Source organism: Dasypus novemcinctus, chromosome 30 (genome assembly GCF_030445035.2).
Source record: "Dasypus novemcinctus isolate mDasNov1 chromosome 30, mDasNov1.1.hap2, whole genome shotgun sequence".
NCBI classification, from domain to species: domain Eukaryota; kingdom Metazoa; phylum Chordata; class Mammalia; order Cingulata; family Dasypodidae; genus Dasypus; species Dasypus novemcinctus.
Genome location: NC_080702.1, coordinates 49,334,994 through 49,361,259, shown reverse-complemented (window position 1 = coordinate 49,361,259; position 26,266 = coordinate 49,334,994). Strand labels below are relative to the sequence as shown.

General features: G+C 36.2%; 1 protein-coding gene across 1 annotated transcript; it reads left to right on the top strand.

Annotated features, from left to right (window-relative positions):
- Positions 1 to 2,937: 2,937 nt before the first annotated feature.
- Positions 2,938 to 20,757, top strand: LOC101415607 (vomeronasal type-2 receptor 116-like). The gene is made up of 5 exons (XM_058290477.2): positions 2,938 to 3,195; positions 3,579 to 4,385; positions 12,958 to 13,185; positions 13,547 to 13,670; positions 19,835 to 20,757. Exons 1-5 carry the CDS (start codon positions 2,938 to 2,940, stop codon positions 20,755 to 20,757), a joined length of 2,340 nt encoding a protein of 779 aa, XP_058146460.2.
- Positions 20,758 to 26,266: the final 5,509 nt, after the last annotated feature.

The window sequence follows — 26,266 nt, the reverse complement described above, 5'->3', positions numbered from 1 at the left end:
TCTGCAAATTTTTAAAAACTGTCCATTCCCTACCCTCATTCTATTTTCTATTTATTAATGCCACGAATTTATACACCATATTTAGTTCATAATAGCACCATCATACAATATTTATGCTGTGTTAACTTTTATAGAAATTTTGTAGATTTGTTTGTGTTAGAGGTTTGCAAGAAATAACAAGCCGTACCTCAGTTCCCATGATATGCACTGGGAAAAAGGTAAACCACCTCCCCAGTGTGGCACTTTCCCACAGGTTAAACAAGGGAACCCAGTCAAGACAGGTGTGAAGGGAGATAGAGATCTTCACCATCTGTATATCAGAGGGATATGGAAATCTTTACTACCTCTACCTGCATATCAGAGGGAGACTTTAAAACCTTACAGATCAAAAGAAACGGTTGCTCCTGCCGCATTCCAAGAAGCCATAGACTCCCTCAAACCCCTCCCACTACCTCACTCAGACCCTCAAGCCCTCTCCCACTAACTATCATTTCCCCACCTAGGAAAGTTCTGTATAAATTCAAGTCCCCTCCTTCCAGGAATGGGCTGGCGTCTCTCTTCAGACTCCCAGGATGCTGGTGGGGGAACTGAAGTCTGTTCTTCAGACCCCCTCCATTGGGAGAGCTTCTCAATAAATAAATTATTTGCTTATGGTCAATCAGTCTCCGTGTCCCAGTAAGAGCCGTATTTTTTCCAACAGTGTGTATCTTTGCGAAATTGTTTCCAACGTTTTACATTCCTTGATAAGAGCTTTATGATTTTATCCACAGGAGATGCAGCAATTTTTTAATCTATTGCTATCATATATATCATCCCCAAAAGCTTCTATAAACTGTTGGTATACTATTGAAAAGCCATTGACTGTTATATATTTGTTTGTGTACTGCCTTTTCAATTGCATATCTTTATCACATTTACTATTGGAGTTCCCTTGTGAACAATCTTATCTGCAGCGAAGTACTGTGGGTCGTTACTCTTTCCATTGTTTTTCACCTGTTATTTTATTGCATTATCTGATAGACTAGAAATTCCAACAAGGTACTAATTAATTCTGCCCCCTACAGAACTTATACATATTCTTGATTTTAATAGGAGTGTTTTTTGTTCAATGAATTTTTAGCAATATTCATCCGACAATACATGAGGAAAATGACTTATAGTAAACTTGGCTAATAGTGAGGATTCAATCAGACTGCAAGGGGAGAGTATCTGACTGTGGAGATGAGTCTCTAGATGGGGGTGATTCAACCATTCCTGACCCTCACCTACTTTCAATTGTGATTCACTGTCTCTGTATGAAGCAAAGTCTATATTCTAATGTTAAGAAAGTTTGTGTTTTTAAGCATATTCAGTAAATACTCTTCTCATAAAATAATATGTTCAATTGGAAGTTGTTTCATTTTCTTAAATTATTTCTTTCTTTTACTGTATTGTGAAAGCGTTTCTCACTAGGCAACTCAATTTATTTTCATAAAGCCTGTACCATGCTTTTTCTATATTTATGTTTACAAGAAATTTTGAGGAAAAATGGAAAATATGAAAGGCAACATACGGAATTAGACGTAAAGATTCCCAAGGCAGATAATAACCAAAATATATCAGAGGTAGATATACCACACAAAATGGATAAGGATAAAATGCATTATTAGGAATCAAATGATAAATTCATAATGATAAAAACACTCATCACAAATGTATAGTAATTGTTATATATTAATGAAGATCAAAAGCCTAAGATGAATAAAGCAATAAAGAGAAACAAGAAGATATAAAATCAGTTATCATAGTGGAAACTTTCAACATTTATCTCTCAAACAAAGGATAACATATATCTAAGAAATATCAATTGTATTTGGAAAAAAAACAAGTTCGATTTATTGAGCACATTTGGATACCTGTGTCCTACTATTGAAAAATATCCATTCTTGCCAAGCACACGGGGTGCATTAACGTACATTTAGTAATATGTTAACCAAGCCTGAACAGAAGGAATTTTGAAATAAATACAAGGTGCTTTTCTTTTTCTTGGAATTTCAGATATTTAATAAAAATGAAAGGTGTTTCCTTTGGCCTGGATGATAATTTCTTAATAAATAAATGAGAACTTAGTGTAATCTGCAGAAAAATGAAAATAATAAGGATTATTTGCAGGAAGTACCACTGAAGTTCTTGACTAATTATTAATAACAGGAATTTTTAAAATTAGCAAATGGATGATAGACTTTTTAGACTTTATGATGCAGTTCCTCTTAGATTCCTAAAGTGTTTCCTGTCTTATTAGGTATGCGTAATATTCACCTCCCCCTTCATCATTTTTACTCTCTCAAATCTTCCTGCCTTGCCTGAATCCTCCTTCACTGCATCTCTGAGGCTCTTCACAGTTTGTTGATTTTTGATGATGGAAGATCCAAAACTTGATGGGGTAGATGTTTAGGCTAACTGACTGTCAGTCTTCTGCAGGTCATTTTGTCTGTCCCATCCACTTCTGTCCCTATTGCATATCTGAACTGTTAAGGAGACTCACACTTTAGTTGGAATTAATCTGTCTTCAAACTCATGCCAATATTCCTGACATTCTACAAATCATTTAATGATGTGTTAATATTTTAAAAAGTATTTTGGTTCCAGAATTAAAGAACAAATCCTACCATGAAGGTGTTCTGCTTTTCCACTCATTGACCTTCCATTGTAGCTACCCTTACCTATTCCCATATAGGTAGAATTCAGTCAGGGCTTTAAAGAAATATTTAGCTTTTTAGCATTAGCTAAAATATTGTGGATTCAGAAGACCCAGTCTAGAATGACTTCACTGTGCTTTGCTCCTTAATTTGGTCATTGAATTGGATTGGTAGATAATCATGATTTGTGTCTTCTCCCTAAATATCCCTGTGCCCACCACAAAGGTTTCTAACCAAGAACTACCAGTATGTTCTGGCCATGCTTTTTGCCATTGAAGAGATCAACAGGAATCCCCATCTATTACCCAACATTTCTCTGGGATTTGATATCTACAATGCCCGGCACAGTGAACAGAGAACTTTGGAAATTCCCATCATTTGGCAATCCGGGCTGGGCAAGTACAACCCTAATTACAACTGTAGGAAAGAAAGCAAGTCAGTAGCAGTCCTTACAGGAAAATCATGGGCACTTTCCGTTCAGGTTGGAATACTGCTGGAACTCTACAAAATTCCACAGGTAAGCCGGGGTGGGGGGAGGGGGCCGAGTATTAAATCAAGTATCCTTTGGTGTGATTTTCAGGAAACTTAAAAGTTCAAGTATGGAATTGTTTATGTATTTCTGAAAGGGTGTGGCCATTATACAGAATGTTGGGATGTGCACATGTCCTTTATATGGAATAGATATAAAGGAAAGGGGCGAAAAGACAAAGGAGTTCCCCAGACCTCAGACACTGATGAATGATTTTCTAAAACACTCCCAGGGATCAGGAGATGATTAGAAAATAGAAAGAGCAAGACTTTTCTTCTATGTTTCTAAGAATGCTTGTTATTTATTGGGGTTGAGAGGGTAGTTCACCAATTCTTTGCTTCATATGGACTTATTTTCTTCTTACCCCTTAGCTTACCTATGGCTTTTATGATCCTAATCTGAGGGATGATGGCCAGTTTCCATCAATTTATCAGATGGCTCCCAAGGATACCTCTCTGGCCCTTGGCATGGTTTCATTGATGCTGCATTTCAGCTGGACCTGGGTGGGGCTGGTCATCTCAGAAGACAAGAGAGGTTTCCAGTTTCTATGGGACTTCAGAGAAGAGATGGACAGGAATGGAATCTGTGCAGCCTTTGTGGAAATGATCCCTATCAGTGAGAAATCATATTTCATATTCGAGTGGCACTATCATTTACGTATCAAAGAATCACCAGTGAAAGTGGTTGTCATTTATGGTGACTCTGACTCACTATTGGTTTTGAGTTTTTGTAGATGGAGAGTGTTAGTGATAGGGAAAGTCTGGATCACAACCTCGAAATGGGATGTTACCACAAGTGAAAGAGACTTTTTCCTTGACTCATTCCATGGGACTCTCATTTTTTCATACCACCATGGTGAGATACCGGGTTTCAAAACTTTTATCCAGACTGTTAACCCTGTAAAATACCCAGAAGACTTTTACCTTGTTAAATTGTGGTTCATCTCTTTTGATTGCTTGCTTTCTGAATCCGACTGTAACACTCTGGAAAGTAGTCCTCCCAATGCCTCCTTGGAGTTGATGCCTTGGTGGCAGTTTGACAAGGACATGAATGAAGGGAGTTATAATGTATATAATGCAGTGTATGCTGTAGCTCAGAGCCTTCAGGAAATGCTTCTTCAACAAGTAGAAATGCAGTCAGTGGGAAATGGAGATGGGCTTATTTTTGAGCCTTTGCAGGTAATGCCTCTTCCACTTAATAGCATGTGTTTTTTAGAACATATCATAAATGTGACTTTCTTAGAGTGCTGTATGTGCTCAAGTTTATAGGTTAGGGTTTGTTCCCCAAAAGCCCAGAATTCAGTGTACTTGTTTTAGTGTCTAGGAGGTAAATCTAGTCTTAGGTAGAAAAGTTCATCAAAAAGGAAATGCCATTGGGTGGGAGGAAATGAGTTTACAATCTTTGTTACTAAGGATCTCAACCTCATTCCCAACTAATATTTTAAATAGAAAATATCAAGACATCTTCCACCAGTCACTTAAATGACAACAGGACTTAATGCCTTTTAGACAGTGTTGAGTATTGTACATACATTATCACATTTAATTCCACAACTACTTTAGGTATTGATAACCATGCTTTGCAATATGATTATCTGGGAGAATTCAAAGATTAAATGAGTATGGTTAGGTATAATCCACCTTAAGATTTTCTGCAACTGATGTGTATAGATTGTTTTATCACCTTGCCTTTGGAATTTTCTGTACAAATTGAGTGTTAGTGTATTGACTCTATGATATGTTAGTCCTCCATACATTTTATTTTATTGAAATATTCAGACATGAAAATACAAAAAAATAAGTGTATAGTGAAACTGTGAACTTACAAAACAACCAGGCATATTATCATATATTGGTCACATGCATCACACCACCACCAACATCTCGCATTGTTTTGAAACTTTTGTTATAAGCTATGCAAGGGCATCATCAAAATATTACTAATAATTATAGCCCATAACTTACATTTGGTGTATTTTCCCCCAAACTACTATATTATTTTTTATATATTTTATTATAGAGGTTGTGAAGTTAGAAAACAATCATGCACATGTTTAGAATTCCCATACAACATACATTCACCAACATATCACACAGTGTTGGAATATTTAATATGGATTATCTGATAATATCATCAGACTATTATCAACAATCATTGCCCATAGTGTACATTTGTCAAATTTCTCCATACCCCACCACTATCAACACAATATATTTTTAGCATTGAGGAGAATATTACAGTAACGCTCATAACCACAGTCAAGAGGTCACACTAATTGTATTTTTCCCATGCTTATCCACATTCTCACTACACTGAAATAGTGACACAATTCTAGAATAGCTCACAGAAGGACACTCTTGTAAATCAACCATCAACCATAATTGTCACCCAGCTCTGGGTTCACTGTTTTTCAGCCCCTAGACTATTCTCTAGCTTACTTTCATTTGACTTTTATATCCCTAGCCTACCCTTTCAGCCGCAATACCATTTACAAATCAGATACTACTCATTTTAATGTGTTACCATCAACTATATCAATTTCTGCATTTTAGAGTCAAGTTAATTAAAATCCAACGTACATTAAGCATCAATAGTCCTTCTCAGCCCTCCTCTTATCTCCTAATGACTTCTACTTAGATTTTACCTCCATGCATTTACTTTTCATATTTAGTTCATATTAATAAGACTATAGCAATATTTGTCCTTTTTTTCTGACTTACTTCACCTAGCATGATGTATTCAGGAATCATCCATGTTATGATAAGTGCCCCAATTTCATTTCTTCTTACTGCAGCATTGTATTCCATCATATGTATATACCAGATTTTGTTTATCCATTCATTGGTTGATGGACACTTGGGTCATTTTCATCTTTTGGTAATTGTGAATAATGCTGCTATGAACACTGGTCTGCAGATGTCTGTATATCTCACATATTCAGTTCTTCTAGCTATATTCCTAGTAAAGGAATGCTGGGTCATAGGGCAGTTCTATATTTCACTTCCTAAGGAACTGCCAAACTGTCTTTCACAGACACAGTATCATTTCACAATCCCACCAACAGTGAAGGAGTTCTCTTATTTCTCCACATCCTCCCAGCATTTATTGTGTTCTGATTTATGAAATAATGACTGTTCTATGAGGTGTGAGACAATATCTCATTGTCATTTTGATTTGCAGTTCCCTAGTAGTGATATGGAACTTTATTTTAATGTGCTTTTTGTCCATTTGAATTTCCAATTTCCTCTTTGGAGAAATGTCTATTTAGATCTTTCGCCCATTTTTAAATTGGATTCCTTCCCGTTTTACTGTTGACTTGAGTGATCTCTTTATATTGAATGGAAATTAAACCTTTATTAGATATATGGTTTCCAAATATTTTCTCCTATTGAATAGGCTGCCTTTTCAACTTCTTGGTGATTTCCTTTGAATCACAGAAGTGTTTAGGTTTCAGGGTGTCCCATTTATCCATATTTTTCCTTTGATGCTTGTGCTTTCAGTGTAAGGTTTAAGAATACACCACTAACACAACCATTCCAAGGTCCACAGAATGGAGGAATAGAGTATGGATTAGAGTGGACTTACTGATATTCTATTCATGAACTATTGTGATTAGTAATCGAAGAAAATGTGGCATTGGTGTGGAAAAAGTGGCCATGGTGGCTGCTAGGGGTAGGGAGTGGGAGGAAGAGATGAGATGTGGGGGCATTTTCGGGACTTGGAGTTGTCCTGGGTGGTGCTGCAGGGACAGTTACCAGACATTGTATGTCCTCCCATGGCCCACTGGGTGGACTGTCGGAGAGTGTGGGCTACGATTGACCATGAGGTGCAGTGGTGCTCAGAGATGTATTCACCAAATGCAATGAATGTCTCATGGTGATGAAGGAGATTGTTTGTTATGGGGGGAGGAGTGGGGGGAAGTGTGGGGTATATGGGGACCTCATATTTTTATAATGTAATATTAAAAAAATAAATAAAGACAAAAAAACAGAAAAAAAATGCACCACTTACTGCCAGGTCTTGAAGATGTTTTCCTACATTTCTCTGAGAAGCTTTGTGGTTCTTGCTTTTCTTTAATCCACTGTTTGTTAATTTTTGTATAAGGTATGAGATTGGGATCTTGTTTCTTGTTTTGGTTATGGATATCCAGTCTCCCAGCACATTTTTCTGAATAGATAGTTCTGCTCCAGCAGGATGGGTAGGAGAAGCTTCTCAAAAATCACTGGACCATAGATGTGTGAGGTTCAGTTTCTGAACAGTTAGTTCAGTTCTGTTGGTCTATGTGTGTATCTTTATGCCTGTATCATGATATTTTTACCACTGTAGCTAGCTAATATGATTTGAAGTCTGGATGTGAGAGTCCTCCAACCTCACTCTTCCTTTTGAAGATATTTCTGACCATTTGGGTTCCTTGCCGTTCTAAATATTATTTGCAATTGTGTTTTCCATTTTTTAAAAAAACTGCTGCTGGAATTCTTATGGGATTGCATTAAATCTGCATACAAATTTGGGTAAAATTGACTTCTTAATGATATTTAGTCTTCTAATCCATAAGCATGGAAAATTCTTCCAATTTTTTAGATCTTTTTAAAATTTCTCTTAATGCATTATAGTTTTATGAATATAAGTGTTTTACATTCTTGTTGAAATTTATTCTTAAACATGAGATTCTCTTATTTGCTAATTTAAATGAAAATTTTTTACTTCATCCTTCAGATTGTGCCCTTATGATTGTATAGAAATACCACTCACTCATGCATATTGATCTTGTATCCTCACAATCTACTGAATTTATTTATTAGCTCTAGCATCTTTATTGTAGATTTTTTGGATTTTCTAGAGATAAGATCATATCAACTGCAACAGTGAAATTTTACTTCTTCCTTTCCAATGTGGAAGCTTTTTATTTACTTTTTGCCTGATTATTCTACCTAGAAATTGTAGCAGTATATTGAAAAACAGCGGTGACATTGCTCATTGATTTCTTCTTCCTCATCTTATTTTGAAAGCTTTCAGTCTTTCACCTTTGAGTACAATGTTAGTTGAGGGCTTTTCATATGTAGACTTTATCAAGTGGAGAAAGTTTCCTTCAATTGCTACCTTCTGTACTATTTTTATCAAAAAGATACGCTGTGTTTTGTCAAATGCCTTTTCTGCATTAACTAATAAGATCATATGATTTTTCTTATTTGATTTATTAATGTTCAGTAATATGTTGATTGTTTTTCTTGTTTTGAACCACACTTTTATACCTCATTAACACCCACTTGATCATAATAAATAATTCTTTTAATGTGTCATTGGATTCAATTATCCAGTATTTTGTTGAGGATATTTGCATCCATACTCATTAGAGAAATGGGTTTGTAATATTTTTTTTCCTAATATCTTTATCTGGCTTTGCTATTAGGATGATATTGGCTTCCCAGAATGAGTTTGGTGTCATTCCTTATTGTTCAAACTTTTGGAGACACTTGAGTAAGACTGGTATTAAATTTTCTTCAAATGCTTGGAAGAACTCACTTGTGAAACCATCTGGTCATGGGATTTTCATTTTAGTGTTTTGTTTGATGATGGCTTCAGTCTTTTTCTTTGTGATTAGTTTGTTGAGATCTTTGATTTCATTTAGAAACAGCATAGTTTGTACATTCCTAGGAAATTATTTCTTTCATCTACATTGTCTGGTTTTCTGGCATACAGTTGTTCATAGGATCCCCTTACGATGTCTTTTATTTTTGTGTGGTCAGGAGTAATGTCCTCATTTTCATTTTTTATTTCATATATTTTTATCATCTCTCTTTTTTCTTACAGCAACCTACATATGTGTTTGTCAATTTTGTTTATGTTCTTGAAGAACCAATTTTTGGTTTTGTTAATTCTTTCTACTTTTTTGTTGTTCTCAATTTCATTTATTTCTCTTCTAATCTTTATTCTTTCTTTCCTTCTACTTGATTTGGCATTATTTTGCTGTCCTTCTTCTAGTTTCTCAAGCTGAGTGGTTAGGTTATTGACTTTAACTCTTCCTTCCTTTTAAATGTAAGCACTGAGGACTTTAAATTTCCTTCTCAGCACTGCCTTGATTACATTCCATAAGTTCAGATATGCTGTGTTATTATTTCCATTCATCTCAAGATATTTGTGGGTTTACTCAAAATTTCTTATTTGACCCCCTGATTATTTACTGACAAGATGTTTAATGTTCATATCTTTGTAAATTTCCCACTTTTCTGCCTCCTGTTAATTTCCAACTTCATTCCATTATGATCAGACAGATTGTTTTGTGTAATTTACATCTTGTGATTTTATTGAGATCTGCTTTGTGACCCAATATACAATCTGTCCTGAAGGAAGATCCATGAGCACTTGAAAAGAATGTATATCCTGCTATATTTGGGTCCAGTTCTCTGTATATGTCCATTAGGTTTAAATCATTTGTCATATTATTCAAGCTCTTTGTTTCTTCATTGATCCTCTGTGAAGTGTTCTATCCAATGCTGAGAGTAGAGTATTGAAGTCTCCACTATTATTATCAAAATACATTTTTCTCCCTTCAGTTTTGACAGTGTTTTCCTCATGTATCTTGGGACATATTGCTTAGATCTACATACATTTAAGACTGTTACTTCTTCATGGTGTATTGCCCCTTTTATTAATATATAATATCCTTCCTTGTGTGCAATGAAAATTTTGCTTTTAAAGTCTATTTCATCCAATATGGATAGAGCTACTCCAGCATTTTTTTTGTTGTTGTTACTGCATGGAGGAATATCTTTTTCCAATCTTTCATGTTCAATCTCTTGGTATCCCGGGTTTTAAGGTGAGCCTCTTGCAGACAACATATAGGTGGCTCATATTTTCTTTTCCATTCCATCAGTCTGTGACTTTTGACAGGGGACTTTAATCCATTAATATTTAATGTTTTTTCCAGTGAAATCAGTTCTTATTTAACCCTTTTTAAGCTTTGGGTTTTATCAATTATATTTTATTTTCACCACTCTTTTGATACTTTTAGTTACTTATACTGATATAATCTTCATTTCTAGACTCTCTTCCAAGAATGTCTCCTTTATTTTCTTTTCAGACTCTAGCACTCTCTTTAGTATTTCCTACAATGCTAGTCTCTGTTATAGACTTTCTCAGATACTGTTTATCCATGGCTATTCTAAACTTGCTCTCATTTTTAAAAGACAGTCCTGCCAGATATAAATTCTTGCCTGGCATTTTTTCCCAGGCAGTATCTTAAATATATCATGTTACTTCCTAATTTTATCCATTGTTTCTTAGGAGAAATCATCACTTAATTTTATATGGTATCCCTTTTATGTTATGCATCACTTTTTTTTTTCACTACTCTTAGAATTCCCTAATTGTTTTTGGTATTTGATATTCTGATTACTATGTGTTTTGGAGTTGGTCTATTTGGATTTATTCAGATGGGAGTGTGCTGTGCATCCTGGACATGGATATCTATGTCCGTCAATAGGGTTGTGAAATTTTCTACTATTATTTCTTCAAATAATCCTTCTGCCCCTTTTCTCTTCTCTTCTCCTGCTCAGAAACCAGTGACATGTATGCTTGCATGTCTTTCTGCCATTTAGTTCCATGAGACTCAGTTAAATTATTTCTGTTCCTTCCTAAATTTGTTCTTTTGTATGTTTGCTTTTAGAAGCCATATCTGCAAGCTCATTGATCTTTTCTTCTGCCTCCTCAAATCTGCTGCTATATGCTCCAGTGTGTATTTAATTTCATTTATTGAATCTTTCATTCTCCTAGGGTCTGCTGTTTTTCTATGAATACTTTCAAATTCTTCTTTGTGCTCATTCAGTGTCTTTTTAATACCCTTAATTCCTTTAGCTATCTCATTGAATTTATTAAGGAGACTTGTTTGAAATCTAGTCTTAGTTGTGGCAAATCCTTTGTCATCTGGAGGGTTATCTTGATCCTTTAAATAGCCCATATCTTCCTTTTTCTTATCAAGGATTGTATTTTTATTTTTTTGGTGCCTTGGCATCTGGCTTACAAGATTTATTTATAGTGGATGCATGTTCTCCTTTTACTTTAAATCCTTCTTGCCTTTTCTCCTTTGCTGGTGTTGTAGTAGAAACTGAGGGTGAGCTTGGTGCTGCAAGCTGTGGAGGCTTAAGCTGCTTGCATTGCCCTGGAACTGATTAATCTTCTCCAACATTTCTTCTCTGTCAGGGGTAGGGACAGAACTTCAGCCATGCATAATAACCCAAGTTGTTCAGGCAAAGATTATGTGTAGTTGTCCAAATAGACTGATGAAGCCTCAGGACCCTTCCTCGACTGGTATGGGTGGGTGTAGAGATTCAGGTATGGGCTTCAATCTTATGCCATATAGGTTCAAAATGTCAGGCCCAGGTAGAATGACATAGTTCTGGGGCGCCTCCCTGCTGGGGGTGGGGATGGACTCTCTAGAGTGCACAGCAATCATATTCATTTGGGCTAAATATGGCTTCAGTTGCCCTGAAGAACTTCCCTTTAAGGGGTGAGAACCGAATCACTGATACGCAACAGTTTAGTCTGTGCCTACCAATACCTGGAGAGGCTGAGGAAACACCAGTCCCCTCTTAACCTTTCAGCATGTGGGGGTGGATCCCAAGGCACCTTGCCCTTCATTCCATGCATGCCAAAAGGGTCTTCCATTGCCCAGAGAGACTGAGAAAATGCCAGCTTTGTCCTATCCTTTTGGGTCATTGATGTGGACCCACAGGTGACCAGAGGTTCAGACCATGCAGGCTGAAATTACCTGCCATTGCCTGGAAAGACACTGGAAACCTAAGACCCCTCCTTACCTATTGGGAGTTGGGGGCAGATCAACAGGTACCCACCAGTTCAGTCTGTGCAGTCCAAAAGTGCCTACCATTGTCCAGAAAGGCTGAGGACACACAGCTCCCTTCCTATCCCATTTGGAGGCAGAGGTGAAGATGGAATTGAAAGTGATTAAAAATCAGCAGGTCTAAGATTTCCAAATATTCAGTCTGTACTTGTCAAAATCACCTGTGGCTACACAAAGAGGTTGGTCCAGGTCCCCCCAGCTTCCTTCCTGCCAGAGGTTGGCTGGAGCCTATCTTAGGGCTGCTATCCAATTCTGGTGGAAAGATGCCAGTCCCTACCTTCACTGTGATTTTCTGTCAGCCCTGCCTCCCATCATGCCAGAGACAGATTTAAAAGGGAGCCTAGCCTACTGTTCTTTTTCTGACTTAGGCAGTTTCAAATTTGAGCTGTTCTTAGGATTATACTTTATCCAGTTGTGGTTCCTAATCAGGAGCTGAAGTTGACACCGAAGTCTCTTTCTCTGCATTTTTTTCAAAGTGGATCTTCCAATTTCTGACTCAGAATAGTTTCCAAGGTGGCTTGCACTGCTGCCACAAGCCTCCATGGTGGGGAGAACTTTACTCACAAATATCTGCAAATGGGCAGTCTCCCTCCATTCTTTCAGATGTTGCAGGATGCTCCACTGTCCCCCAGGTACCCCAAACAATTGCTTTAGATAGTTCTGGGTGATTACTAATTGTCTTGTAGGACAAGCTGACATTTCTAGCTACTTATTTGGCCACCATATTTTCCCATCTTCTCTCCATTCACTTTTCTTTCTTTTACTTCATCGGATGCTAATAATTAATTTGTATTATGAAGCAGGGCTTCCATAGGTTCATGGATGTTCCCTAATTTGGGTTTTCAATCTTTAATCTTTGGACAAACTCTCTCAACAAATGATGTCTCTTTTAGCTGCACCCATTTCTGAAAAACACACAATTTAAAAATCCTGTTGGTGACCACATGATTTTGGATGAGGCAAGGAAATTGGATACCAGGTTTGACATTCTCAACTTTTGGAATTTTCCAGAAGGTTTTGGTCTAAAAGTTAAAGTAGGACAATTTGCTTCAGATATGCCACATGATCAACAATTTTCAATATCTGAGGAGATGATAGAGTGGAACGCAGGATTTTCAGAGGTGGGTATGATTCAATCATCGTATTTTGTATAACATATAAAGAAAATATCTTTATGGGGGATTCCTTCCTCCTTATTGCTCAGTAAATTGCCAATCTGTATATTTAACATCTTAACCTTCAACTTGAAAATTTTTCTTACACACTGTCAAATGGATGGTAAGGACACATTATATATATATATTATATATATATATATATATTATTTTGTATTTCACATATTACCATGAAAATGAAATCCTTTCAGATAAATTGATTCATGTATTTAAAATTTAAATTTGTGTTTGTGTCAACACCCCTAGCAGTGTATATTTTGGAGAGATAAAGTTACACTTTTTAACAAGTTTTTGATTTTCTTCCCAGACTCCCCACTCAGTATGCAGTGAGAAGTGTATTCCTGGTTTCAGCAAAACCTCTCAGTTGGGAAAGCCTGCCTGCTGCTTTCTTTGTACTGCATGCCCAGAGAATGAGATTTCCAATGAGACAGGTAAGTTCATGACAAGAAGAAAGTCCCATCTCTCCTTTATATCCCCCACTCATACAAGGTATTGAAAAGTTTCTGTAGGAAACTAGAGTCAAAATTCATCCTTCATTTAGCAATATAATTTTATAATCAATAATATTTTCCATTGAGATGACACTCCTCTGCACTTATCTATTATATTTGATAAACTTTAGACCCATTGCAGGCAGTCATCTATAGGAAACACTTTTCTTGAACTCACAATAGTAAACTAAGTTTCATCCTTATCCTGTAATTAATACATTGTATTATAACTACCTGCTCTGCATCCTGTTTGAAAGAATATTTAGATTGTATCAAAAGCTTGGGTCTTAATCCTCTTCAGTTTCACCATGACTAACACTGATATGAAGAACAGGTGCTCAGAACATTTGTTACATTTTTTAGAAATGAATATTTCTGTGGAGTGCCATATGAGGACAATATACAGCACATCTACAATGAATGGGTTTCACTTTCTGCTTTCTCATAGTTCACAGCTGACCGTGGGGACAAAACATAGAGATACTTTGTGTACATCCTTAAAGCCTGCAATTAGTGCATGTGCAGAGGTTTAAGGGCTTGCAAATTCATTGGGACAAATGGTTCCATGGAGTTTTTCATAGAAGCAGTAGCATTAGTATTATGTAAGATGAATGAAGGGGCAATAAATTCTTGGCAGAATTATTATAAATGAGAAAGAAGCAAATCACCACTGCATGTATTATTCATAGATTCAGAGAACTGGAAAACAGATTTCAGTGTGACTAGATCACAGAAGATATTGAGGATGGAGATGGAGACACGGTATATAAATGTGACAGAAAATCAATATGCCATATTTTCTTCATAATACAATTCTTGAAATTAGCCATATTCATGATATTACATGCTGGAATGACATCTTTGGTGGGGAATTTCTGAGTTTCATTTATTGATTAATATGAGGTTAAATTTTCCAAAACACTTCCTATTATTCCATTTTTTGGAGATGTGTTCAGACTAAAGATATAACAAAGCAATTTGTCAATTTGGGAAAATGATCCATGTACACATCGGTACAATACAGGTACAAGTATATGTTCCATGTGCACATATAAAGAATACTGTAACCATCAACGCCTACTCCCACATGTTAGGAGATCAAGAAATATACATTTTAGCAACTCATTTAATTTAGATAATACAATAGATTTTATAAAACTACTTTGAAATTAAAAATGCTACATTTTAAGTGATATGGGATAGAGCTAAAGCTAGCTGTCTTTAGATAAAAATGTATAATGATAGAATATATAATTTTAAATTATTTATTATATATATTTAAATGAAAAAACTGAACAGCTAAGTATTCTTCAAAAATTAAAATAATAAGAGCAAATAAATCATAAAGAAAAGAGAAGAGAGAAAATAATAATTATAAGAAACTTAATAAAGGACAATCTAGATAGGATAAAAAGATAAAGCAAGGCTAGAATTAGGAAAAAAATTAATAATCCCTAGAATGGTGTATTATGAAAAATGAAATTTGCAAAATAAATAATATCAGGACTAAAAAAAAGTTGCCCTCTGTGCAGAATTTTGTATCATAAAAGCCCAGTATAAACTATTTCATTCCAATATATTTGAAAATGTAAATTATATTCACAAATTCCCAGAAAAATAAGTTACCAAAAAATGTCCCAAGAAAAAATGAAATATCTGAAAAGTTTCATATCTCCTTCAATTATTGAATCCACACTTTAAAAACTTTAAAACATTGTCATATATTTTTATATTCACCAATGGCTTTACTGGGGAATTCCACCAAACTTTCAAGGCAAAAATTAAGCTTATTTACTCAAACTCTTCCAGGAAATAGGAAAGAAATGGGAAAACACAATTCATTTCATGATTAGAGCTTAACATATTTATCAAAATCTTATAAGGTCATTACAAGATAGAAAATTTACAGGTGTCTTGCTTTTTAAATATAAACTCACCTATCAAAGAAAAAAATTTTGTAGTCTAGGTTTCCAGCTTGTGTAAAGATGTGTTCTCATGACAACTCAAGGTAATTCAGTTTGTGTGCCCCCTGAAAAGCAGAGTCATCTCAATGAATGCAGGAAAACATTTAATACAATTCAACACCCACCAGTGATTTTAAAACAAACAAAAATATCACTTATCAGATATGGAATAGAAAGGACTTATCTTAATCCCTTAAATGATACTTCCTGAGAACTAAGAAGTATCATCATTTGGAAGCTTTTCAGGCCTGGGAGATGAATAATGAGACAGAACTCCACAATGTTAACATGGCTACCAATACACTGGGGTTCTTTCCCAATGTAATATTGGCAGGAAAATAATTGGAATGAATAATTAGGGGAAAGGATAAAATAGAGCTGACATCATTTGTGAAGGATTTTATTGTGTATATCTAAAATTGGGAAGATTTTATAAACTGAGATTAGTGTTCTGAATACAAGTGTAATATAAATCCTTATATATGCAAGTCATAGGACTTTCTAAAATGAAATTTTCAGAGATGATATTTACAATATCCTGAAAGTATTAAATACCCAAAAATAATATTAAGCAAATTTTGGAAAGACTTCTGCACATAAAGATATAGAAAATCATTTAGAAAATTTCAAAAAGACTAAATAAATGGAGGGAGAAACCATATTCATAAGGGAAAGGACTCAATATTGGAAAGGTATCATTATTCTCCAAATGGATTGATACAATGAAATTGCTTTCAAAATCCCAACTTTTCTGAGGCAATTGAAGCTCATTAAATCACTCATATGAATCAAACAGGAGAATAACTTGGTCAAGACAAACTTGGAGTACTTATTCTACCTGCTTCATTTTTTATGAAGTCACAATAATGTTCTTTCAGCATAAGGATAGAAAAGGAAAAAAACAACAACAAAAGAAAACCCAAATGGCATATCCAGAAACAATCTGGTTACATAAAGATTCATCAAAATCAGGCACATTGGAATTCTAAATGTAAAAATAAAATTCTTACAAAAACATAAAGAAGAATATTTTCACATTCAAAGTCAAAAATTTCTTAAATAAAACAAATTTAACATCAACCTTAAAGGAAACATTTGATAAATGTTAACTACAATAATACTGCTATTTTTTGCTCATCAATGAAAGGTAAAGCCACAAGTGGATTAAATTATTTTAAATAGATCTTGTCAACAATGAATCACATCAGGAATAAAATGAGAGCTCCTACAGAAACAAGATAAGCAAAAAATTCATTAGAAAAAAGTTCGATGTGTGAACAAGCCCTCCTTACCAAAACATCTCCAAACATGCAATGCACATATGTGATAGTGCTCAGATTAATTGTTCACAAGGAAATTGCAGTTAAAAAGCATAATGAAATACTCAAAACATCCCATAAAAGCTAAAATTAAACATTATTACTGTGTCCAATGTTGAAAAGAATATGGAGGGAAGCGGACTTGGCCCAGGGGTTAGGGCATCCGTCTACCACATGGGAAGTCGGCAGTTCAAACCCCGGGCCTCCTTGACCCTAGTGGAGCTCGCCCATGTGCAGTGCTGAGGTGGGCAAGGAGTACCGTGCCACACAGGGGTGTCCCTGTATGGGGGCGCCCCATGCGCAAAGAGTGTGCCCCATAAGGAGAGCCGCCCAGCATGAAAGAAAGTGCAGCCTGCCCAAGAACGGTTCTGCACACAGAAAGGTAACACAAGATGATGCAATAAAAGGAAACACAGATTCCCGTGCCACTGACAACAACAGAAGCGGACAAAGAACACGCAGCAAATAGACGCAGAGAACAGACAGGTGGGGTGAGGGGCAGATGGGGAGATAAATAAATAAATAAATAAATAATCTTAAAAAAAGAAAAAAAGAGAAAAGAATATGGAACAACTGGATGGTAAATTGGTGTAAAACTTGGGAAAGCTCTATGGTATTACCTGTAATGGTGAATATTTGCTTATTACACGATCCAAATTTATAGTATCATATTGTACCAAATATGTTCATGGCAGTAACTTTAATAATAACCTGGGAAACGGACTTTGGCCCAGTGGTTAGGGCGTCCGTCTACCATATGGGAGGTCCGCGGTTCAAACCCCGGGCCTCCTTGACCCGAGTGGAGCTGGCCATGTGCAGTGCTGATGTGCGCAAGGAGTGCCGTGCCACACAAGGGTGTCCCCCGCGTGGGGGAGCCCCCACGCGCAAGGAGTGCGCCCATGAGGAAAGTCGCCCAGCGTGAAAAGAAAGTGCAGCCTGCCCAGGAATGGCGCCGCCCACACTTCCTGTGCCGCTGACGACAACAGAAGCGGACAAAGAAACAAAAGCAGACAAAGAAACAAGACGCAACAAATAGACACCAAGAACAGACAACCAGGTGAGGGGGGGAAATTAAATAAATAAATAAATCTTTTAAAAAATAATAATAATAACAACCAATACTCATAAACAACCAAAAGTCCATAAACTGTAAAATGGATAGATATAAAATGATGTATTAATAGAATTCTATACAGCATTATAAGAGAATGGATTATAACACTTCACACCCACAAAGACTATGTTTTAAAAATGTGAAAGAACAAGTGTTGGAAAGATGCGGAGAAATTGGAACTCTAATAAACTGGTGGTGGGAATGTAAAATAGTTCAACTGCTGCAGAAAGCAATATGTCAATTTCTTAAAGAATAGAATTACCACATGATCTGCTAATTCCATTTCCCTGGATATACCCATACAGAGTAATAACATGTACTCAAACAGATAATTGTGCGCAATGGTTATAGCAGCATTTTCCACAATAGCCAACACATGGAAGTGACCCAATGTCTATGAATGAATGAACGGGTAAATAAGCAGTGGGACATACAAACAATGGGATATGATTTGGCTACAAAGAACACTGAATTTCTGATATGCACTGCTAAATAGAAGAACCTTGCAAACATTATATTCTTTGAAATAAGGAAGTGAAATGTCATTTATAAGAGATGTTAAAAAGGAGCAAATCCCCAGGAGCAGAAAGCAGTGAGGAGGTAACTAGGGAATGAGGGTAAAGGGAAGAGGAAATATTTGTTGGTGAGTCTGTAAAAAGGAAATAAAAATATATTTAGAAAGTGAATGAAATCTAAATTATGAAAGAATATTATCACAATCTTACTATTAACTATATTTCATATGTTATATTTAGTGTATTTATCATCAGCCTACTCTATTATTAGTATAAATAGTATAAAATATATTTTTATTACAAAGTTGGCACTTATAAAACAAGCATATGTGTAGAATTCCCATACAACACCCTTTCATCAACACACCAAAACAGGGGAATATTTGTTACAGGTTATGAGATAATATCATCAGTATATCACCACCAGCCATCATCCATACCATATATTTGGTACACTTTTTCCATACTCCCTGATTTTGTCTCACAACAATGCAGCGTGTTGGTGGTAGCTTGACGTATGGGATCTCTGTATGATGTTATGCATGTTTGTTTGCAAGTTCACAACTTTTATTTTATACTTAGTCTTTGTGTATGTTCATATTATTAGTAATTTTGAATAAAAATTTTAAAAAATGAATGAACTATACAAATACATCCAGTGAAATGAAAGAATCTCACAAATAATATTGGTAAAAGACCCAAGCAGAAGTAAGCTAAGTGCTTAGAATTCAAGAAGGTAGTTTATTTGGAGATTTGAGAGGGAGTAAATGATTTAGAGAGGTTGGAAAAGAGGCCTCTGGAGGGCTGGGTATGTTCTAGTGCTTGGCCTGTGTGGTGTTACCCATAGTGTCACTTTCTCGTAATTCATTAAGGCATACACATATGGTTTGTTGCCTTGTATGACTATATGTTATCCACCAAGAAATACATTTTAAAAAAGAAAAGAATGGCAGCTCAAAAGTGAGTAAAGTGGAACTGTTATGAAATTGAAGGACTGAACTTCCAAAAGAAAGCCAGAAGTCTAAAAGAAAGTTTAGGGGAAGGAAAACAAGCAGATTAAAACACAGAGTTATATCGAGTCATCACAAACTGGACAGATTTGGCTGAAATTGTCCAATTTTTTTCTTTTGGGTCCAGTGAATAGGTGAGAATTACTGAATATGTGCTGGTGACACTTTACATTTCTTGTCAGATATAGAGCACTGTTTGAGATGTCCAGATCATCAGTATGCAAACAGTGAGAGAACTCGCTGCATCCAAAAAGCTGTGACCTTCCTGGCTTATGGAGACCCTTTGGGCATGACTCTGGTCTGCACAGCACTTTGTTTCTCTTTCCTCACTGCTGTTATTCTTGTAGTCTTTGTGAAGCACCAGGACACTCCCATTGTCAAGGCCAGTAACAGGACTCTCAGCTACATCCTACTCATCTCTCTCAAGCTGTGCTTCCTCTGTTCTGTGCTCTTCATCGGTCGTCCCAACACAGCAACCTGCATCCTCCGACAAATCACATTTGCAATTCTGTTTACTGTGGCTGTGTCCACTGTCTTGGCCAAAACAATCACTGTGGTTCTGGCATTCAAGGTCACTGCTCCAGGGAGAAGGATGAGGCAGTGGTTGGTATCAGGGGCACCTAACTTTGTTATTCCCATTTGCTCCCTGATCCAGATGACAATCTGTGGAATCTGGCTGGGAACCTCTCCCCCATTCATTGATAAAGATGCACACTCTGAGCCTGGTTATATCATCATCGAGTGCAATAAGGGCTCAGCCACTGCCTTCTACTGTGTCCTGGGATATCTGGGATGCTTGGCCCTCGGGAGCTTCACAGTAGCTTTCATGGCCAGGAACCTGCCTGACACCTTTAATGAAGCCAAGTTCTTGACCTTCAGCATGTTGGTGTTCTGCAGTGTTTGGGTCGCTTTCCTCCCTGTCTACCACAGCACCAAGGGGAAGGTCATGGCAGCTGTGGAGATCTTCTCCATCTTGGCTTCCAGTGCTGGATTACTAGGCTGCATCTTTGGCCCAAAGTGCTATATTATTTTGTTAAAGCCAGATAGGAACACTCAGCATGGATTATGGTATAAACCACCTTCTGGGGGAAATAAGCTGGCTTAAGTTCTAATTGAATATTTTCCTGCAATAAATAGATGGTCTGAAGAAAATCTATGCCATGATTGTGTTTACCCTCACTGATCATGAAGCAAATCTAATTTTCCTCCTCTCTAAAAATATCAGAATGACAACCATAACCATCCAACTTTTCAACTTTAAATTTCATTTTATTTTTATATCACAATTAATCTAACACTGAATACTGATATACTAGATATTTTGTGTGTTCTGAATATATTTATATAGATTTCCATTTTGGTTTGAAATTCTTTGTTTCTCAATTTCTTTTTTTCCAAATTATCCTGGAAAACCGGATATAGATTTCTTCCTTTTCTCTGGCTATGGATTTCTTCATTGTTGTTGTTTAATTTTTAAAATATATATTTAATTATTTTTAGAATACACATAGATCACTTGAAATGTTACATTAAAAAATATAAGAGGTTCCCATATGTCCCACTCCCCACAACCCCAATTTTTCCACATCAACAGCTTCTTTCGTTATGGTGGTACATTCATTGCAATTGATGAATACAGTTTGGAGCACTGTTACACATCCTGGATTATAGTTTAAATTGTAGTTTACACACTCTCCTCATCCATTCAGTAGGTTATGGCAGGATATATATTGTCTTGCATCTGTCCCTGCAGTACTATTCAGGACAAACTCCAAGGCCTGAAAATGCCCCCATGTCACACCATCTTTTCCCTCTCCCTGCCTTCATCAACCCCTGTGGCCACTGTGTCCACATCAGTGGTATAATTTCTTCCACTGCTAGAGTCACAATAATTCTATAGTAGAATATCAGTAAGTCCACTCTACTCCATATTTTACATCTCCAACCTGAGGACCCTGGGATGGCGATGCCCTTTCCACCTCTCAACTGAGAGGGGACTTCTATCATGCATGGCTTGTGAATGGGAATCTCATGCCCACAGGTCTAAACTCTCAGTTCCTTGATGTGGTGGTCATTCATCCTCACCTCCCTGTCAGCTGACCTGGGTAAATCCAATGAATCAGAGTGTAGGATTTGCAAGTCTGCTGAGGCTCGGACCACAGCTAGCACATGAACAGTCCAGAGATTCAAGTCTCCTTGGCATACACCAGCCCCAGCACCAAAAATGGTTCAATAATAGCATCAGAAAAGGCTTGTGTGGAGAAGTCACATCTGAGTCCAACTCCATCAAATTCAGGAGCACAAATTCCAAAGTAGGGCCCACTAGCAAGGCACCAAACTCCAGAGCCATCTGTCATGATTGTAAGACCTGGGTGTCTCCATATCCTCAGGAGCACCACTACCTGGGGTTGTATCTACTTTGGCTGTCTCTGAGATCCTACTGAGATGTGAGATGTGCATAAGCACCACCCTTCTGATGACCTCCCAACACATTTTGAATTCTTAGCCAAAGAAACTAATTTGTCTTTACCTGACTATGGTGATCCTAATGATCCAATAGCATTTAGGGAATATTCCTTACTTTCCCACATATTTGAATTGCTCCATTTTAAGGATAATAACTACATATAAAAGCTCTGTTTCTGGACACATTCTGTAGCAGTTTAAATTATACAGCTTTTATTGGGCCATATCAGTTGGACATTGAGTCCCCATTCCCTTGTATCTGAGATTCCATGATTTGGACTCAGAAACGAATAATCCCCCAACATCAAAATAATTTGCAGAGCAAATAATGCATGGTTAAGTACCATACTGCCCCTAGCCCTAGAGGTACTCACTGTCAAGACATCGAGACTAAGCTGATACATAAACTTTAACTGAATTCTGTACAAAGAACTACAGCATTTTCCCATCACTACAGGCAGCAGGAAAACTGCAGGCAGAAACAAATAGCTCATCTAGGAAATAGCATGGACTAGGTGAGAAAACCCCATGGTATGTGAGTGGCGGAGCGGACCATGGTATAGACTCATCCAGTCATTTTGGTTATCATGTTAATGCACTTTTTCTCCTCTGACCTGGAAATATTTACAATGAATATACTTGCTAACTAGAAGTACTAAAATGGGACATGAGATCAGATTTTTACTCTCTACTTCTGAGTCCCATTTTACCTGCTCCAGTTTATAGTCACTAACACTGCATTACTGACCCTGAATTTATCCCTATGTGAAATGTTATGATGGGTTTTGCTCTTTAAGGCTTCAGAGGAAGTGTTTTCTATGTACAAGGCCTTGTCCACACTAGACTTCAATAGGAGAGTTGAATAAATTTGTGAGTGCATAAAATTGTGATGCTATGTGTGCATTTAATTTTGTGGACATTTGTTCATTCATTCAACATGTATGCATTAATACATTTAAAGTATTTATTCTATGAAGATACAAAACAAAACATCATAGAACCAGAAATTGTCCTCATTAATCTAAGTGAAAAGTTTGATTTGATGGCATTGACCTTTGAAGGGAAATTCAGGATGCAATGAGAGAATAGAAGGGAATGCCCTAATCTAGATATGGTAAATAAGGAAAAAGCCTTGCACGATAAGGAAATTAGAAAAGATACCTGGAGGATGAGCAGGACTTAGGACTAGGCAGGGAAACTAGGCAGAGATACAGAAAAATGATATTACAATCATGGGGATAGCTGAGCCTACACCCGAAGTTTGACAGGTGCACTGTAAAAGACAGAGGTACTGGAATCCAAGGCAAAGGGAGAAGAAGTGAGAATAGACAGGCATAATCGGACTGTACAGATTATGTAGTTCATTTTAGGAGGTTTAACTTTATTCTAAGAAGGCTAATTTATTGAAAGATTGACAACTGGAGAAGTGGAAGTTGTTCATAAAAAATGACCTCATTTGGTAGCACATTATTGTAAGTTTAATTAACACCACTGAGTTATACAGGCGACATATATTATTGGGGAAAACATTAAAAATAAAACATAGGACTGTATAGCACAAGGAACCTTATTGTAGATGATGGACTTTAATTAATAGTGCATTTGTAAGAATGTTGTTTTATGTATAATCACTAATGTAGAACATTTTAATACAAGATGTTAGTAATAGTGTGGTACATGGGGAAAATGCACCTAATGTAAGCTATGGATGGTAGTTAACAGCACTATTTTAATAATCCTCCATCCACTGCAACTAAGGTAATTACTAATGCAAAGTGTCAAGAATAAGAGACATATGGGAACACTTTAATTTTTACATGATTTTTCTGCTAATCAATTACTTTTTAAATTACGCATAAATAATAGTGATAAAAGGAAATATTTCATGTTCCTGAGTAATGTTTTTTTTTATGTTGTAATCCATGTAAATTGCATCACACACTGCCTAGAGTATAGAATCTTTCATTCAATACTGGCTATTACAGTAAAAAATAGAGGTCGCTTATATTTTAAAAATCTGTCATCAAATTTAACAATTATTTGATATCAATGAAAGGTGTTGATGTGGTGGTGTATGGGAATCCTTTATTTTCTACATGATTGTTCTGTACACCCACAACTTTGCTAATAACATTTTTAAACAAATCCATTTTATTGATAAATATTATTAAAGCATAAATCCATCTATAGTGTAAAATCAGTGGTATTTGGTCTAATCACACATTTGTGCATTCAACATATTTTTCATTCCTGGGGACTTTCACTACCCCAATAATAATAATAATTAACAAAAAACAGACACACACAAACAAAACTCAACACCTCTCAATCTCTCTGCTTCCCCAGTCATAGATAACTGTTATACTTTTTCCTTCTCTCTAGTATATCATTATTTCTTTTTGTAAAAAGTCTTATATATGCAATATCATGCATATTTGTATTTTACATGAGGTTTTACTATCTTATAGAGTCCCATTTTGCAGTTTTTAGCTTTCTTTCTAGTAATATACATGACCTTAAACGTTTCATTTCACTCACTGTCATACACATATAATAGCTCTGCTAGTTACAAACACCATGATCCATGATGTGCTTTAACTATTTCTATTTATTTCCAAAGTCTTAAAACCAACCTTTGGTTTAGCCAATTTTGCTGCTAAACCATCAGGTTTCTAGTCTCTATCCTCCTCCTATTTTTGGTGTCCTATATTCTAATTATTATCTCCATGAGTTTGTACAATACACTTAGTTCATGAGAGTGCCATAATATAGGATTTGTCCTTTTGTGTCTGGCTTGCTTCACTCAACATAATGTCCTCCAGCTTCTTCCGTGTTCTCGTAGGATTCATGATTTCATTTCTTCTTACTGTGACATAATATTTCATTATGTGTGTACACCACAATTTGTTTAGCCATTCATAAGTTGATAGACACCTGGGTTGTTCCAAACTTTTGGCAATAGTGAATAATGCTGCTGTGTGTGCAGATGTCTATTCATATCTCTGCTCTCATTTCTTCTAGATATATTCCTAGTAATGGTATTGTCAGGTAACATGGCAAGTCAATGGTCAATGTCCTTAGGAACTGATAAACAGTCCTCCACAATGACTTTACCTTTCTACACTCCAAACAATGAATAAGTGTGCCTATCACACCACATCCTCTGCAATATTTATAATATTTTTCTGATATTTTAATAGTGACCAGTCTATTAGGTGTAAAATGATGTCCCACTGTCTGATTTGCATTTCCCTAATTTCTAGTGATGTTGAACATTTTTTCATGTGTTTCTTCGCCATTTGTATTTCTTCTGTCAATAAGTGTCTTTTCAACTCTTTGGCCCATTTTTTTAAAATGGGGTATTTTGTCTTGTAATGGAGTTGTATGATCTTTTTGAATATCATAGATATTAAACCCTTAGCAGATACTTTATGACCAAATATCCTTTTGAAATGGCTGCCTTTTCACCCTTAACGCAACGTCCTTTAAGGTGCATGTGTATATTTTTGAGAAAGTCCTCATTTACCTCTTTTTTTTCTTTTGTTGCTCATGCTTTGGATGCAAGTTTAATGAAACTACTGCCTATTACAAGATCTTGAAGATATTTTCCTAAATTTTCTTCTAGGAGTTTTATGATTGTAACTTTTATACATGGGTCCCTGATCCCTGATCCATTTCCAGTTAATTTTTTTATAAAGTATGAAATAGGGATCTTCTTTCTTTCTTTTGATAAGGATCTCCAGTTCTCTCTGCACCATTTGTTGAAAAGACTGTTCTAGCTTAGCTGGTGGGGCTTGTCCACCTTCTAAAATCACTTGAGTGTAGATGTGCGGTTGTATATCTGAGTTCTTAAAAAGTGTCCAGTGTTCAATATATCTGTCTTTATGCTAGTACTATGCTGTTTTTAAAACTTTGGCTAAATAATATGCTTTAAATTCCAGAAATGTGAGTCTTCCAACTTTGTTCTTCTTTATCTATGAACTTTTTGTCTATTCAGGTCCCCTTACTGTCGATCCAATTGATAAATATCCACTTTAGTATAAACAGTCTTTCATTTGTTTCTAACACCTTCCTGGATGACCCAGGGCACACACCTCCCATACAATTCCTGTATGTCTCGAGGTGTTGGCAGAAAGGAAGAAACCTGT